This window comes from Gymnodraco acuticeps, unplaced genomic scaffold (assembly GCF_902827175.1).
Source record: "Gymnodraco acuticeps unplaced genomic scaffold, fGymAcu1.1, whole genome shotgun sequence".
In the NCBI taxonomy this organism is placed as follows: Eukaryota; Metazoa; Chordata; class Actinopteri; order Perciformes; family Bathydraconidae; genus Gymnodraco; species Gymnodraco acuticeps.
The window spans coordinates 173,731-190,000 of record NW_022990509.1 but is presented as its reverse complement, the minus strand read 5'-3'; the positions used below and the strand labels follow the sequence as shown (position 1 = coordinate 190,000).

The window sequence follows — 16,270 nt, the reverse complement described above, 5'->3', positions numbered from 1 at the left end:
TCCAGCATAATCAAGATAAAAGCCAGTTTCCCCGCCTGGCTTTTAGCCACAGAGGATTTGTTACAATTTGCCTCTTGTGAATAAATCATAGGCAGAAAATCCACTCTATATAAAAGACTCGTTTCAAGATGCATGCTTCCATTGGATAGTTGGGTTGAATATTTCATGATTAAACGAGCCATTATACTGCACAGATCTAGGCCAAGGCTCCAGCTGAATGGGAGGGGGCTCAGATAACGGTCCAAACCCCGTCCCAACAACACAAGGGAACACAGCTCCGGTCCGAGGGGGCTCAGGGAGGGGCAAAGCAATCTGGGTTAATCCAGACAAAACACACACAAAGAAAACACCCAACAGAACCCGCCAAAGAGAAGCATCGATTTCCAGTTTTTAAAAAATATATATATTAGGTTTAAAGAAAATCCAAGCGGAAATAAGCAGGGTTTTAGTGCATAACGTGAGTGCTCAGGATCCTGCAGCCACAACACTGACAACCCGCTGTCCTGCAGATTCTGTGCAAAGTTTAAATGGCGAATGTTGCACAAGAAACATGTGTTAATGAGAGACAACTGGGGAATATGGAGCTGAAACTGTAAATAAATCAGTTTTAGGGCACAGGCTAACACGTAGCTCTTAGCACATAAAGTTAGCCTTACTTTGCTGTCATCATACTAACACCTATTCTTATGCCTAAAATAAAAAAAACATGCCTCAAAGGTAAACCACTGCATTAGAGTGGTTAATTCAATGTATTTCCCTGTTTGAAATGCATGACATTAGCTCAGAGGTTAGCATTTAAGCACACTAATCCCAAGAGGCCTAGCGCATCCTCGGTGTAAAGTTGACGGCTAACTACCCGCTGACGTCACCTAGCGCGGGTCAGTTGAGAGTAACGTCGCGGTCCCCGCCTCCTTCTGTTTACCAACGGCTGTTAATACGCCGTTAAAAAGCTAGCAGCTAACAGCTAACTGAAGGGACCCACCTCGCTTGTCGAGATCGTAACCGACCACCAGATAGTAGTCGGCGAGTCTCGACATCTTTGGAGCTCACGGCCACAAGCCTGTCTCGTTAAATCCTTCTTCTGTTTTTCCCGTCAAATTTCCATTTACGTCCTACCGGCGATTGACACATGACGGGCGACAGTAGCATCCTTCCTCCAGCTGCACACCGCCGCCATACTGTCAGCCTGCTGCCTGACAGAGAGTCTGCGCACTGAGACACGAGAGGGAGGGTCAGGAATGTCCCGTGCGAGGAGCCTCGAGCTCGGGGGCCACAAATCTGACCAAACCCTGTTATAAACCACGATAAAAACCCAGCAGTACCGTCGCTAGAGGGCTTCTTTTTTTGGACAAATATTTGTATTGGTATTTCTGTTTTTTTCCAGCAAAAGACATTACACAAATGTAGGAATGTCCCCCATATTTTATAGAAGGGATATCAGAATCAGAAACGGGTTTATTACCAGGTTGACACGTACGAGGAATTTGACTTGGTGTCGTGGTGCATACATAAGCGAACTATATTAAGAACTTTATTAAGAACACTATAATAACATTACAAAAAAATAAGAAAGAAATGTAGTAAAATCGAAAATAAAGCAGTCATTGAAATAGAATGCAATACAATGTAAACATATGTAAACAAACCAGATATTGTCCACATTGTGTATCAGGCTTCCTCTTTATATTAAGTGTTGGAATCACAGGGGGGAAAAAACAAGAATATAGAGTTTGGACATATTGGTAATTTGGCTGAATATTTCTGATAATGTGCCCAGATAATCTTTTCCAAAATCCTTGTTAGAGGTGGTGACAATTCTAGAAACACCTAAATTAAAGAGGACCCTAACCAAATTCTGTGTGACTTTATTTTAAACAGGTGTTTAAAGAAGAGCAATGTTTATTTCAGGGGGGCTAGTTTCAAGATTCAAAGCCTTTTGTTTCCATATGGACAGCATCTTTTTCTGCATGTACTATCTGTGTTTCTGTCTTATTCTGTCGCTGCTATAACACCTGAATTTCCCTACGGTGATGATCAATAAAGGTCCGTCTTGTCTTATCTTATCTTATCTTAAGTCCCAGGCTCCTCCAACAATGCAACATAAATATATACAAGACATAAAACAATAAAACACATTAAAAAACAATAAAAGTACTGCAAGAAGTACAGAGTACAAATCATATCGTGGAAGAAGATGTTGACAATGTTGAATACAGGCAATATTTACAGTCAAATAAAAAATGACAAATACTTTGATCAGAGAGGAGAGCTGTGCAGATTTAAAAATGGCAGAGAAACACTGGCACTACGCTAAATGAGAAGACCTTGGCATGATGCTGTAGTGTCACTTTGGATAGATAACGTGTCAGTGGGATGTGAGGAAGGCTCGTCGTATCCGTGTGGCCCGTCCTTGGCTGTCAGCGCTGTAACAACCCCAAGAGAATATCAACACTTCCTGTGATGTGACCTTTGACCTAAAGTACTTACCACTCTCTGGTTGAAAACAATCCCGAGCATTGGATGTCACATTTTTCACTAACAGCTTTGTTTTCCCAACACTTAGTGACAACTTGTCTCCCTTTTTTCTCACACAGTGTTTTATCTGAGTGAGCGGTGGATAGCGTTGCTTTTTGATAAAGACAGCCTCTGAAAACTAAAGTTATAGATCAAACCAAAACTGGTTTAAGATGACTATTTTTAAGGGAGTCGCACTGAGGTCACCGCTTGTTGCTAGGGTAAAGTAACTAAGTACATTTACTCAAGTACTGTATTTAAGTACAATTTATAGGGACTTGTAATATTATTTCCATTTCTAGTATCTTTGTGCTTCTACCACACTGCAATTCAGAGGTAGATCGTGTACTTTTACTCCGCTAGATTTATTTCATACCTTTTCACAGATGTGGATGAATGATGTGAAATCTAATCAAGTGTTAAATCAGACTTTAGTTCCACCTGGAGTAAATCCACAAGCTACCCTGCAGTATACAAAGTCATTCAAACTAGCTGCACCTTCACCAGCTTTGAGAACACTTTAATGATCAATCATTATAAAACATATCATATATATTATTCTGAAATGGACCAATCTGCACAACGACTACTTTTACTTTTGGTACTTTAAGTATATGTTGATGCTAATACTTGCCTACTTTTACTTGAGTAACATTTTGAATGCAGGACTTTTAGTTGTAACAGAGTATTCCTACACTCTGGTACTTCTACTTTTACTCAAGTACAAGATCTGAGTACTTCTCCCACCTCTGCTTACAGCTGGCGTTCACTGTAACTTAACCTTGAACGGCAAGAAGGCACAGACAGAGGGTGAGAAAGGGAGAAAGAGGAAGACAACAGCAGCTCAGTGTCTCCCAGACTCTCCCCTCAGGATAAGGAAACACAGTGAATGATGTTGTCTTTACTTGACAGACTTGAACTCTGCACAAGTCCAAGTTGTTAGTTGCTACTAATGCTGACTCAACATGCATTTACTGTAAGTGGAAATTCCTCCAGCCATTCTCTTTTATCAGCTAAGAAAATATGCTAAATGTGAAGATACTTGAGAAATATACAGTAGAAGCACTTATAGAGAGTACATTTAGCAAAATGACTTATAACGAAACAGTTGAGTAATTAACCTAAGTAACAACTTTCAATAACAAAGTTGTGCGTACTTGAAAGTGTTGCTACTTTAACCTAGATGGAGAAGTTTAAAATGTTTGCAAACGCACCTTCTTCTCATCCCGCACTATTTAAGAAAGCAAATAATGTTGCATTGATAAAGCCTGCAACTTTAGTATGATGTAACTATCAGAAAAAACTTTAAAAAACAAGTCAATTATAGTTTTTAACAGCCAGATCGACCTTGTTGTTTGTGAGCAAAACACAACCAGTTTTTTATTTATTTGAAAAGCCCGAACCACAGCTTCCACCCATGTTGAATATCAAATGAAATAATCATTTATTATAACAAATAATTGAGTTTGTTGCAGCATTTCAATTACTAGTTTTTCTTTACCTCTTACAGATCCCCATGGTGTCAAAGTACAAACAAATACACAAGTTAAAAATTAGGATTTCCCATCATGCACTAAAGCAGTGTAAAATAAGCTTGCAAATACAGAGTTACAGTCGCTGTGTAAACGATTATAGTGGACGTGTTTAAGAACTTTGATATCATCGTCTCATGCTTTCATTTTTGTCTTTTCTGTCACCTTTCTCTAGAAATGTTTAAATATATGAGGTTTCTCACACTGTGTTTTTCATGCAGCCGAATCAGAGCGTGAAATGACTCTCTAAAGGATGCAACTACCATGTGACTTCCTGCAGACTAACCAACACACAGGAAGTGGTTTTAAATGCCTCTTGCACATCGCTGCTCTTCATGGGGCTATCCCAGCTGTCGACTTCCCTTCAGCTCAGGTGAAGCATGAAAAATCAGACGCCTCATTAAGCAACACTTACACACATTAGTTTAAATCTCCAGAGCTTAGACTAGCACATGCTTACAGTCACAGATAGGTTTGAATTTGATGGGTAACTTGACTGTAGAGTTTCCTGTGTATCTCACTACAGTAACTAGAGCTCCTCTAGTTCTACATTGTGGCTAAAGGTTGTGTATACAGTACATTATTTGAAACCCTGGTTTGTAACCAATGTGTTTCTACCCATAACATCTGAGAAAGATGACAGAAAAGTATCACAGTGTCAGTTATTTGATATGTCTCCTGGGCCAGTAATGTAAGTAGGATTGTATTGCATGTTTAATTGAGAATAAAGCATCCCCTTAATGCTTGTTTGAGAGGAACCCCTGTTGTTTAATCAGCTGTGATTGACAGTACTGCTACAAGCAAACAAAACCCATATTTGGATTTAAATAAAACTAGAGTTTGACAGAGTTCCCAATGCTCATAGTACTATACTGTAGATAGGAGCCTAAGTCCCAGTTAAAAGTGGAGTTAAAGTGGAATTTACATTGCGGTATGATTCACCACTTTGAGAGAAACATTCACTAAATTGCATGAATATATTTATATTTATGTCTTGTATTTATACTTGAGATATTTAATTAAGCTAACAAATACGGCTTTGACATCACTTTGTAACACTCACGCTTCTATTGGCTAGCGCTCCAACACATTGTACGTGATGCTAAGGGGCGGGACATCTCTAAGCAGGTTGACCAATCACAAGACAGCCGGCCAGCTAACCAATCAGAGCAGACTGGGCTCTGGTTTTCAGACAGAGACACCCAGTAGAGACACTACATACTGATATACACCTGAACATCAGCAGGAGAGGACTCTTTAAAGTAGAGACACTACATACTGATATACACCTGAACATCAGCAGGAGAGGACTCTTTAAAGTAGAGACACTACATACTGATATACACCTGAACATCAGCAGGAGAGGACTCTTTAAAGTAGAGACACTACATACTGATATACACCTGAACATCAGCAGGAGAGGACTCTTTAAAGTAGAGACACTACATACTGATATACACCTGAACATCAGCAGGAGAGGACTCTTTAAAGTAGAGACACTACATACTGATATACACCTGAACATCAGCAGGAGAGGACTCTTTAAAGTAGAGACACTACATACTGATATACACCTGAACATCAGCAGGAGAGGACTCTTTAAAGTAGAGACACTACATACTGATATATACCTGAACATCAGCAGGAGAGGACTCTTTAAAGTAGAGACACTACACACTGATATACACCTGAACATCAGCAGGGGAGGACTCTTTAAAGTAGAGACACTACATACTGATATACACCTGAACATCAGCAGGGGAGGACTCTTTAAAGTAGAGACACTACATACTGATATACACCTGAACATCAGCAGGAGAGGACTCTTTAAAGTAGAGACACTACATACTGATATACCCCTGAACATCAGCAGGAGAGGACTCTTTAAAGTAGAGACACTACATACTGATATACACCTGAACATCAGCAGGAGAGGACTCTTTAAAGTAGAGACACTACATACTGATATACACCTGAACATCAGCAGGAGAGGACTCTTTAAAGTAGAGACACTACATACTGATATACACCTGAACATCAGCAGGAGAGGACTCTTTAAAGTAGAGACACTACATACTGATATGAACCTGAACATCAGCAGGAGAGGACTCTTTAAAGTAGAGACACTACATACTGATATACACCTGAACATCAGCAGGAGAGGACTCTTTAAAGTAGAGACACTACTGATATACACCTGAACATCAGCAGGAGAGGACTCTTTAAATTAGAGACACTACATACTGATATACACCTGAACATCAGCAGGAGAGGACTCTTTAAAGTAGAGACACTACACACTGATATACACCTGAACATCAGCAGAATATGTCCTCTTTAAGAAAGCCATTCATTTCTATAAGAGCGCATACAGGAAACAGTACTGTGTGCATAACAGCTGATGTATGCGGTGTAACACAGAGTGATGTTACATTGTAAAGTTGTATACCTCCCCCCATGATGAGGCAATCACGTGTTCTTGCAGTCAGGTGGTGTAACAGTATTACTTCAACATGTCTACAGTCCTCTGCCCTGCTGACATTTCCTTAAGCAAAGCACTAAATCCCTCTATATAAAGCCAAGAACAGCAGACATCCTCATCATGTCCCTTGAAATAAATTGACCTTGCATATTTTTGCCACTTTTAAGTCTTAGTTATGTGAAAGGAAACACATTAGACATGTTTTAGTTATACATTTGTTAGATTAGAACATAATCTATTATACTTTTATAGACATCATTATCATTAGTTTAACAGATAACCTGGAAACTTCATCTGTATGGAGCTTGTGCATGGAGTTATTGTCATGTTGAACGGGGGGAAAAAATCCCGAAACTATTGCCAAAGTTTATTTTCTGATATTTCTGTTATCAGCTTCTTCTGTCCTCCACCATCATCTTTCCCACACTGAAATCCAATACCTCGTTTGTCCACAAAACGGTCCTGTCCACTCCCTCCTCCCACACACAGAGGGCATAGAAAGACACATTCAAAAACAAACGTGGTTGTAGCCCATCCCATAGAACCAATGTAAGCTAAAGCAGCCAAAAGGACAGTGGGAAAATGTGCCAAAGGATGCTTCATAGGGATTTATCAGAGACAACAATTGCCTTAAAATCCACGACAAGGATCTGATAAAATGTGTGTTTTGTTGTTCAAATAAACACGACATGATGGGAAGCATCATAACAGCATATTCTGTTGATGTGACGTGAGGTTCACTAGGGGGCAGCAATCATTAGACTACCACACTCCGTCCTAATGGAGGAAGAACCCAGTGAGAAAAGCTGCAAAAACACAGATACAGAAAGCACAGATATTACAGCCTCTTGTCGATAAGACCTGCAATTTATCTCCATTGTTTCTGGCTATGTGCAAGAAAGGAGAACAATTGGACGGTGCTTATAAGGGCGTGGTCTGTTTTGCAGGAATGACGACTAAATAAGCCAATAATAATAATAAGGGAATCTTGCTCAAATGTAAGAAATATTGATATTTTGAAGTGGATGTAAGGCCTTACCTGATCGTGAGCTCCTAAAGACCTGCTTTCAGTCGTCAGGAGCGGTGAGGAATAACTTAGTATAGAGTTTTCTTCAGATGTATGTGGTTCCTCAAAAGCTGCATCTACCAGACGTTTTCCAAACTGAGCCACGAGTCCTTCTCACACCTGCAGGTCTCTTTACAACAAAAATTCAACAGTTGTTTCGGTCCAATTGTGTGAAAAAAAGCATCCACAAAACCCAACGTTATCTATCCACGCATACCTGCCTCTGCCCCATTCAACTGGAAGTGAACAGAATCTAATACGTGGAAAACAATATTTGAAATGGTCACCAACATGTAAGAAACAAAGACTAATATACAGTATATCATGCATACTACTAGTGATTGTTAGAAAAAACAACATAACTTTAAATTAGAGGAAAGCAAGTCAATAAAACAAATCTATATGACAGTAAAACTGCAAATACAGAGGAAGATTTTCCCACAAATATGGACTGCAGTTATACTTGACTGTCTAAAATGTAGATACTTGGAAAATGAAAAAGGGAAAAGAAGTGAGAGAGGTTACAATACAAGATCAGTGTGCAGACATTCCATATTTCACTTATTGTCAACTATTCCCACAAAAACCATCATAAAATGTATCTTCTAACAAGTGTTTCAAAACCTGATACATGTTCCTGTGGGTCATAGAGCTCCATTGTTCTCCAAAAGACCAATTTATAAGCCCAAATGTAGCACTGGATCGAGGACATATTGTTGTAATTTTTTTTTTGCTTAATCGTAGTGCCATAAAAACCCACTATCAAAAGTGTATTGATCCACCGCTAAGATACGTTTTCTCCTGTTATCTAATGACCAATTTGGTTTTTGTCTGTCTCCTACTTGTTAATTAAAGTCTAAATTAAACCAATCTTGTCTTTTAAACATGTTAATTACATATTGACTGGCTTTTAATTATCTGTCAAGTGTTTAGTGGTGTTGATAATGCTAGCAGTTACCTAGTTAAGAGACAGCATGATTTGTTTTGTTGGATGACCAAAGGGCGAGAAGCTGAATTAAGATCAAGCTTATCACAAAATATTGGTGCGATTATAACTTTGTTTTTGCCATAAATTGAACTTTAATGCATGTGATAGTTTGCCTCCCGAAGGTCAGTGTTTGCCGAATGAAGCAACTACTTATTTGGAAAGTTTCGGCAACCTTTAAAGCCCCCTTTCAAAGACTCACAGAAACAAAGACGTGACCGAGAACACCTGCTCTTTGATCACTTGTTAACGTCCCCCAACTTTTATTTTTCGGAGCGAGTTTCAAAGCCACAGTTGAAGGGTTTCTGTGTGCCGCCGCGCTGGCTCGATACACAGAGTAGCTCATGTTTGCTAATTGCCACCTAAAACAAAAGTAGAACCGGAGCACGACTGAGAGATCAAACCCGGCGGGAAGCTTGTGTTCAGAGAGGTTCTGATTCACATGCCAACTCTTACATAAACGGGTCAGAATCAGTGAAGAAGTGACCTGCTTCCAGAGCCAAGTGTACGTGATAAATAAAGCCCTGGGTGAAGGTCAACATGAGACATTCAATATGAATGAATCCACTAAACAAGGTCAGAATCACACCTGACGACATACAAGTGGTGAATTGGTTACGAGGATATGCTGCTGATGTTCAGGTGTATATCAGTTTGTAGTGTCTCTACTTTAAAGAGTCCTCTCCTGCTGATGTTCAGGTGTATATCAGTATGTAGTGTCTCTACTTTAAAGAGTCCTCTCCTGCTGATGTGCAGCTGTATATCAGTATGTAGTGTCTCTACTTTAAAGAGTCCTCTCATGCTGATGTTCAGGTGTATATCAGTATGTAGTGTCTCTACTTTAAAGAGTCCTCTCCTGCTGATGTTCAGGTGTATATCAGTATGTAGTGTCTCTACTTTAAAGAGTCCTCTCCTGCTGATGTGCAGGTGTATATCAGTATGTAGTGTCTCTACTTTAAAGAGTCCTCTCCTGCTGATGTGCAGCTGTATATCAGTATGTAGTGTCTCTACTTTAAAGAGTCCTCTCCTGCTGATGTTCAGGTGTAAATCAGTATGTAATGTCTCTACTTTAAAGAGTCCTCTCCTGCTGATGTTCAGGTGTATATCAGTATGTAGTGTCTCTACTTTAAAGAGTCCTCTCCTGCTGATGTGCAGCTGTATATCAGTATGTAGTGTCTCTACTTTAAAGAGTCCTCTCCTGCTGATGTTCAGGTGTATATCAGTATGTAGTGTCTCTACTTTAAAGAGTCCTCTCCTGCTGATGTTCAGGTGTATATCAGTATGTAGTGTCTCTACTTTAAAGAGTCCTCTCCTGCTGATGTGCAGGTGTATATCAGTATGTAGTGTCTCTACTTTAAAGAGTCCTCTCCTGCTGATGTTCAGGTGTATATCAGTATGTAGTGTCTCTACTTTAAAGAGTCCTCTCCTGCTGATGTTCAGGTGTATATCAGTATGTAGTGTCTCTACTTTAAAGAGTCCTCTCCTGCTGATGTGCAGGTGTATATCAGTATGTAGTGTCTCTACTTTAAAGAGTCCTCTCCTGCTGATGTTCAGGTGTAAATCAGTATGTAATGTCTCTACTTTAAAGAGTCCTCTCCTGCTGATGTTCAGGTGTATATCAGTATGTAGTGTCTCTACTTTAAAGAGTCCCTCTCCTGCTGATGTTCAGGTGTATATCAGTATGTAGTATCTCTACTTTAAAGAGTCCTCTCCTGCTGATGTTCAGGTTCATATCAGTATGTAGTGTCCTCTACTTTAAAGAGTCCTCTCCTGCTGATGTTCAGGTGTATATCAGTATGTAGTGTCTCTACTTTAAAGAGTCCTCTCCTGCTGATGTTCAGGTGTATATCAGTATATAGTGTCTCTACTTTAAAGAGTCCTCTCCTGCTGATGTTCAGGTGTATATCAGTATGTAGTGTCTCTACTTTAAAGAGTCCTCTCCTGCTGATGTTCAGGTGTATATCAGTATATAGTGTCTCTACTTTAAAGAGTCCTCTCCTGCTGATGTTCAGGTGTATATCAGTATGTAGTGTCTCTACTTTAAAGAGTCCTCTCCTGCTGATGTTCAGGTGTATATCAGTATGTAGTGTCTCTACTTTAAAGAGTCCTCTCCTGCTGATGTGCAGGTGTATATCAGTATGTAGTGTCTCTACTTTAAAGAGTCCTCTCCTGCTGATGTGCAGGGTGTATATCAGTATGTAGTGTCTCTACTTTAAAGAGTCCTCTCCTGCTGATGTTCAGGTGTAAATCAGTATGTAGTGTCTCTACTTTAAAGAGTCCTCTCCTGCTGATGTTCAGGTGTATATCAGTATGTAGTGTCTCTACTTTAAAGAGTCCTCTCCTGCTGATGTGCAGGTGTATATCAGTATGTAGTGTCTCTACTTTAAAGAGTCCTCTCCTGCTGATGTTCAGGTTCATATCAGTATGTAGTGTCTCTACTTTAAAGAGTCCTCTCCTGCTGATGTTCAGGTGTATATCAGTATGTAGTGTCTCTACTTTAAAGAGTCCTCTCCTGCTGATGTTCAGGTGTATATCAGTATGTAGTGTCTCTACTTTAAAGAGTCCTCTCCTGCTGATGTTCAGGTGTAAATCAGTATGTAATGTCTCTACTTTAAAGAGTCCTCTCCTGCTGATGTTCAGGTGTATATCAGTATGTAATGTCTCTACTTTAAAGAGTCCTCTCCTGCTGATGTTCAGGTGTATATCAGTATGTAGTATCTCTACTTTAAAGAGTCCTCTCCTGCTGATGTTCAGGTTCATATCAGTATGTAGTGTCTCTACTTTAAAGAGTCCTCTCCTGCTGATGTTCAGGTGTATATCAGTATGTAGTGTCTCTACTTTAAAGAGTCCTCTCCTGCTGATGTTCAGGTGTATATCAGTATGTAGTGTCTCTACTTTAAAGAGTCCTCTCCTGCTGATGTTCAGGTGTAAATCAGTATGTAATGTCTCTACTTTAAAGAGTCCTCTCCTGCTGATGTTCAGGTGTATATCAGTATGTAATGTCTCTACTTTAAAGAGTCCTCTCCTGCTGATGTTCAGGTGTATATCAGTATGTAGTATCTCTACTTTAAAGAGTCCTCTCCTGCTGATGTTCAGGTTCATATCAGTATGTAGTGTCTCTACTTTAAAGAGTCCTCTCCTGCTGATATTCAGGTGTATATCAGTATGTAGTGTCTCTACTTTAAAGAGTCCTCTCCTGCTGATGTTCAGCTGTATATCAGTATGTAGTGTCTCTACTTTAAAGAGTCCTCTCCTGCTGATGTTCAGGTGTATATCAGTATGTAGTGTCTCTACTTTAAAGAGTCCTCTCCTGCTGATGCTCAGGTGTATATCAGTATGTAATGTCTCTACATGTCTCCATGCTTTAATGTTCAAAAAGCTCTTCATTGTTCTCATACTGCCTGTGCTACAGCACCTCTTTTCACCCTCTGTCTGAAACCAGAGCCCAGTCTGCTCTGATTGGTTAGCTGGCCGGCTCTGTTGTGATTGGTCAACCGCTTATCAATCAATCAATCAATCAATGTTTATTTATATAGCCCAATATCACAAATGTTACATTTGTCTCAGTGGACTTCACAGTGTGTACAGAATATCAGTATGACAATACGACACCCTCTGTCCTTAGACCCTCACATCGTACAAGGAAACACTTCCGGAGAAAACCCACAGTTTAAAGGGAAAAATGGGAGAAACCTCAGGGAGAGCAACAGAGGAGGGATCCCTCTCCCAGGACGGACAGACGTGCAATAGATGCCGTGTGTAAATTGAAAAAATAATACATTTGCAACATAGGTAGTCCAAATGTTTGGAAATGCATGTGTGTATAATAAGAAGATGAATCCACGAGGATATCCACCCAGGACCTATGATCCAGGACCACAGCCACGACTCAAGATCCAGGGCTTGCGATGCAGGACACAGGACCGCAGGATCATCCATGACTCCGGATCCCGGCGTATATAGACACCAAAAAGAAAGACATTTGGGGAAGCTGGGTTAATCGGAACATGAGAGTACACAGGTACAGACAGAGAGAAGGAAGAAGTAAGATGTCCCCCGACAAACTAAGCCTATATCAGCAAAACTAGGGGCTGAATCTAATCAGCCCTAACTATAAGCTTTATCAAAAAAGGTCTTAAGCGCACTCTTAAAAACGGATAGGCTTAGAGATGTCCCGCCCCTTAGCCTATCACGTACAATGTGTTGGAGCCACAGTCTATGGTTGGAGCGCGAGCCAATAGAAGCACGAGTGTTACATAGGAAGGTAACTTTGGGATTGTAGCCTTTGCAGACCATTTACATACAAAACCTATATAACACTCTACAGGAAAGGGAAAATAACCAATAAAAGAATAATAGGGCCTCTTTAATTCTAGAAAGGATTCTTAGGAAACATCCAAACCTGGATTAGTGTCAGTTCAGGTCACGCTGTGGCTCTAACTCTACTGAGAAACTGTGAGGCGATCAAAGCAATCTGAGCCGATCTGTGAAACGATGTGAGTGAGGGTGAGAAGTTGGCAGCTATCACAGAGGAATCTGTCCGAGTGAATCTGTCACGCAGCGCCTCACATCATGAGCAAGGCAGGGGGGCACCTTAAGGATAAAAACCTGAGTTGGCTCCATTGGGACAGCACACAAACACAGATTTGTGATACTCCCTATCATGGATTGGAGATGTTTGGTGCTTTCAAGAAGTAAAATGACTTATTTTGTTCGGTCAATGTCAGATTTGTAAACCATGATGTCTTATTTTACATGTACTGTAATAAACACTCAGTATAAAACAAACAAAATTGAATAAAAATGTAAAATATTTTGTAAGAAATGCCCAGTCTAAACAAAAGAGCAAGAGAAAAATGTGGTTTATTTAAATACAAATTGACACCTTGAGGTAACTGAACTGCAGGGGCGGACTGGCCATCGGGACGTTTGGCACGAATCCCGATGGGCCGGTACTGAAGTGGGCCGGTCGGACGATGTGGGCCGGTTGGATAAGTCACTAGCACCCCCCCCCCCCTTGTGGGCCGGTCGAGAGTCCCGGGTTGATTTGTAGTCCCAGCTGAACTGTATATCCAAATCTTAACAGAGATGGTTGATAAAATGCCATTTACATCTAAACAATTAAACATATTTTAAACAAGGACTTACAGATATGTACATATTTCTTATAGTTTTTCATATTATTATTGTGATTTTTCTATATTAGATGTATGCGCTTGACCTGTTTTTATGTATGTATTGTATGCACTTGACACAAATGCAATTCCTTGTAAGTATAACAGCTTGGCAATAAACCTTATTCCAATTGTGTCAATACAAACACAGGTTTTTAAGTAAGAATAATAGGATTTCCCATGCCCAACATGCCTCTAGTTTTCTGTTTATTTCGATGAGTTTGGGATACATTTTGCAATAGCAAGAAGACAGAAAACAAACACTACATATTTACATTCTTCATGGAGTCTCTGTGTTTGTTTCTCTTTCAGCTTCTTTTCAGAACATCCACTGAACTGTCGACAACCTGGAGAGTAATGGATTACATGTAACGGGATTATCAGGATACAAATGAAAAGGTAACCCTTACAGTTAGCAGATTACTGGCAGGATTACAATGTAGGAACACATTTTAAAGTAAATACAGATATGTTATAGGTAGACTAGACGTACTGCATTCATTGTTTATTTTATTGACCTGATTTATTAACAACTGTGTGTGTTTCCTTTTAATTCAAACCAGCATTTGTTGAGACATTTTTTATCCTAAATATCTTGGTTTCTTCTTTTCTGAGGTCACATTGTTCTGTTCTCTTACATAAAAATACACTTCAATAAAAACATCTTATTGATATTTCTGTTGTCTTGTGTTTAATGGCACTGCATTTGACATTGAGGTGATCCAAAAGTAGCGGAAAGTAATCAGGTTACATTACTTTTATATGAATAAATATATATTTAAATATTTTAAAAGCAACCCTCCCAACTCTGCTCTCGAGATAAATCTAGCGTTCACAGACAGGATCAGGTGTGTGTGTGTGTGTGTGCGTGTGTGTGTGTGTGTGTGTGTGTGTGTGTGTGTGTGTGTGTGTGTGTGTGTATGTGTGACCTAAATCTGTTTACACAGTCACGTGACACATACTGGAGGTCACCTGAGGGGAATCATTCATTTTAGGGTGAAGACTTGGTTAGGGTTAGGCATGTGTTGGTTCTGGTTAAGGTTAGGATAAGTCTCCAGGAAATGCATGTAAGTCAATGTAATGTCCCCTGAAGTGATGTATACATGGTATGTGTGTGTGTGTGTGTGTGTGTATGTGTGTGTGTGTGTGTGTGTGTGTATGTGTGTGTGTGTGTGTGTGTGTGTGTGTGTGTGTGTGTGTGTATGTGAATGTGTATATGTGTATATGTGTGTGTGTATTTGCAAAGGCACAAAAGAGCTCTTTGTCGTACCACGGCACAACAGGTGAATGACAGATTCACCTGTCCAACTGTGGGACTGCCGACTTGGTGTGTGTCGCTGCGGCATCAATCAATTGAGTTTGAAAGGAGGCAGGGAGGTTGGACTCTAATGAGACAAGATGCATTTGCATACTTCTGACTCACCGAACGCTTCTTCGTGTTCAGATCTGTTGTAACAAGTTTTATTACACACAAAAACGTGACAGAGACTTGCAAACTACTTCTAAACTGTGTAAATGTATTTACTTATACCTGAGGATTCATAACAGTGTGTTACCTACGAGGTCAGGTGACAGTAAACTGTGAGAAGGAAGAGTATAAACAATGCTTCTCAAACTGCAGTAGGTGTGACTTTACAAAACGTCGTGGGGATTCTGAGAATATTCCTGCGTTTCCTTCTATCGTTCTGACACACTGGGCTGAGGGCTGTGATAAGAGATAAGAGAAGGGTTGTGTCCGGATGTCAAACTACTGACGAAATTCATGAAAAGTGGGCTGTTTACCCTAGAAAGTGCATGGGGGACTTTGATAGTGAAAAACACTTTATGCTGAATAATAATAAGAAATATAATTACAATAACCTTAGCATTCTGAGTTTGTAGCCATTATCTTGCAGGGACTTTACAAGTGACCTTGTGTGTATTTTATGGTATTTACACACAATTTCTTTTATTGTAATATTTTTATTTTTATTTGTTTTAATTATTCTATTTTTACTTTTTTGTGTTTTTAATATTTTTTTGGTTTGATTGTTTATATCTTATTTTTAAATATATTCTATTATTATTATCATTATCATTATTATTATTATTATTGTATTATTTTATTTTGCTAATGAGACGTATAATATATTGCTACTTTGAATAGAATAAACTTTATTGTCCGGCCGAGGCAAAACAATTATCCTTCTTAATAGTGAATTTACTTCATAATCTGTATATTTCTCTTTATTTCTCAACACTTATTAGTCGTAAACTTTACTTAATTCCCAGTATAAGCAGCTTTTACAACACCAGGTACATTTGTTCTTTATATCTCTTAATAGCATCTATCAAAAATATAGCCTATTAAAGGAACTCCAGTTCTTAGAGCCCTTATTTTCTGGAAGTACTTTTATTTGCCAATGCATGTTCTGTTGAGCAGTGTATATATGATGTTGAGAGTGAGCACCTTGCCTGTTGAACTCCTCCCACTCACTATTTAAACCCACAATGTCAGCACGCGCGCAGATTCAGTCT

General features: G+C 39.5%; 1 protein-coding gene across 4 annotated transcripts in view; it reads right to left on the bottom strand.

Annotated features, from left to right (window-relative positions):
- Positions 1 to 1,235, bottom strand: part of LOC117553148 (myotubularin-related protein 5-like) — a 42,906-nt gene extending 41,671 nt beyond the window's left edge. For 2 of the 4 annotated variants that reach the window (XM_034226962.1, XM_034226963.1), the window contains exon 1: positions 983 to 1,235. In XM_034226962.1, the coding sequence (XP_034082853.1) occupies positions 983 to 1,037 (55 nt within the window). In that variant the 5' untranslated portion in view covers positions 1,038 to 1,235. The remainder of the gene's footprint in view (positions 1 to 982) is intronic. The other 2 variants (XM_034226964.1, XM_034226965.1) reach the window with 2 other exon arrangements.
- Positions 1,236 to 16,270: the final 15,035 nt, after the last annotated feature.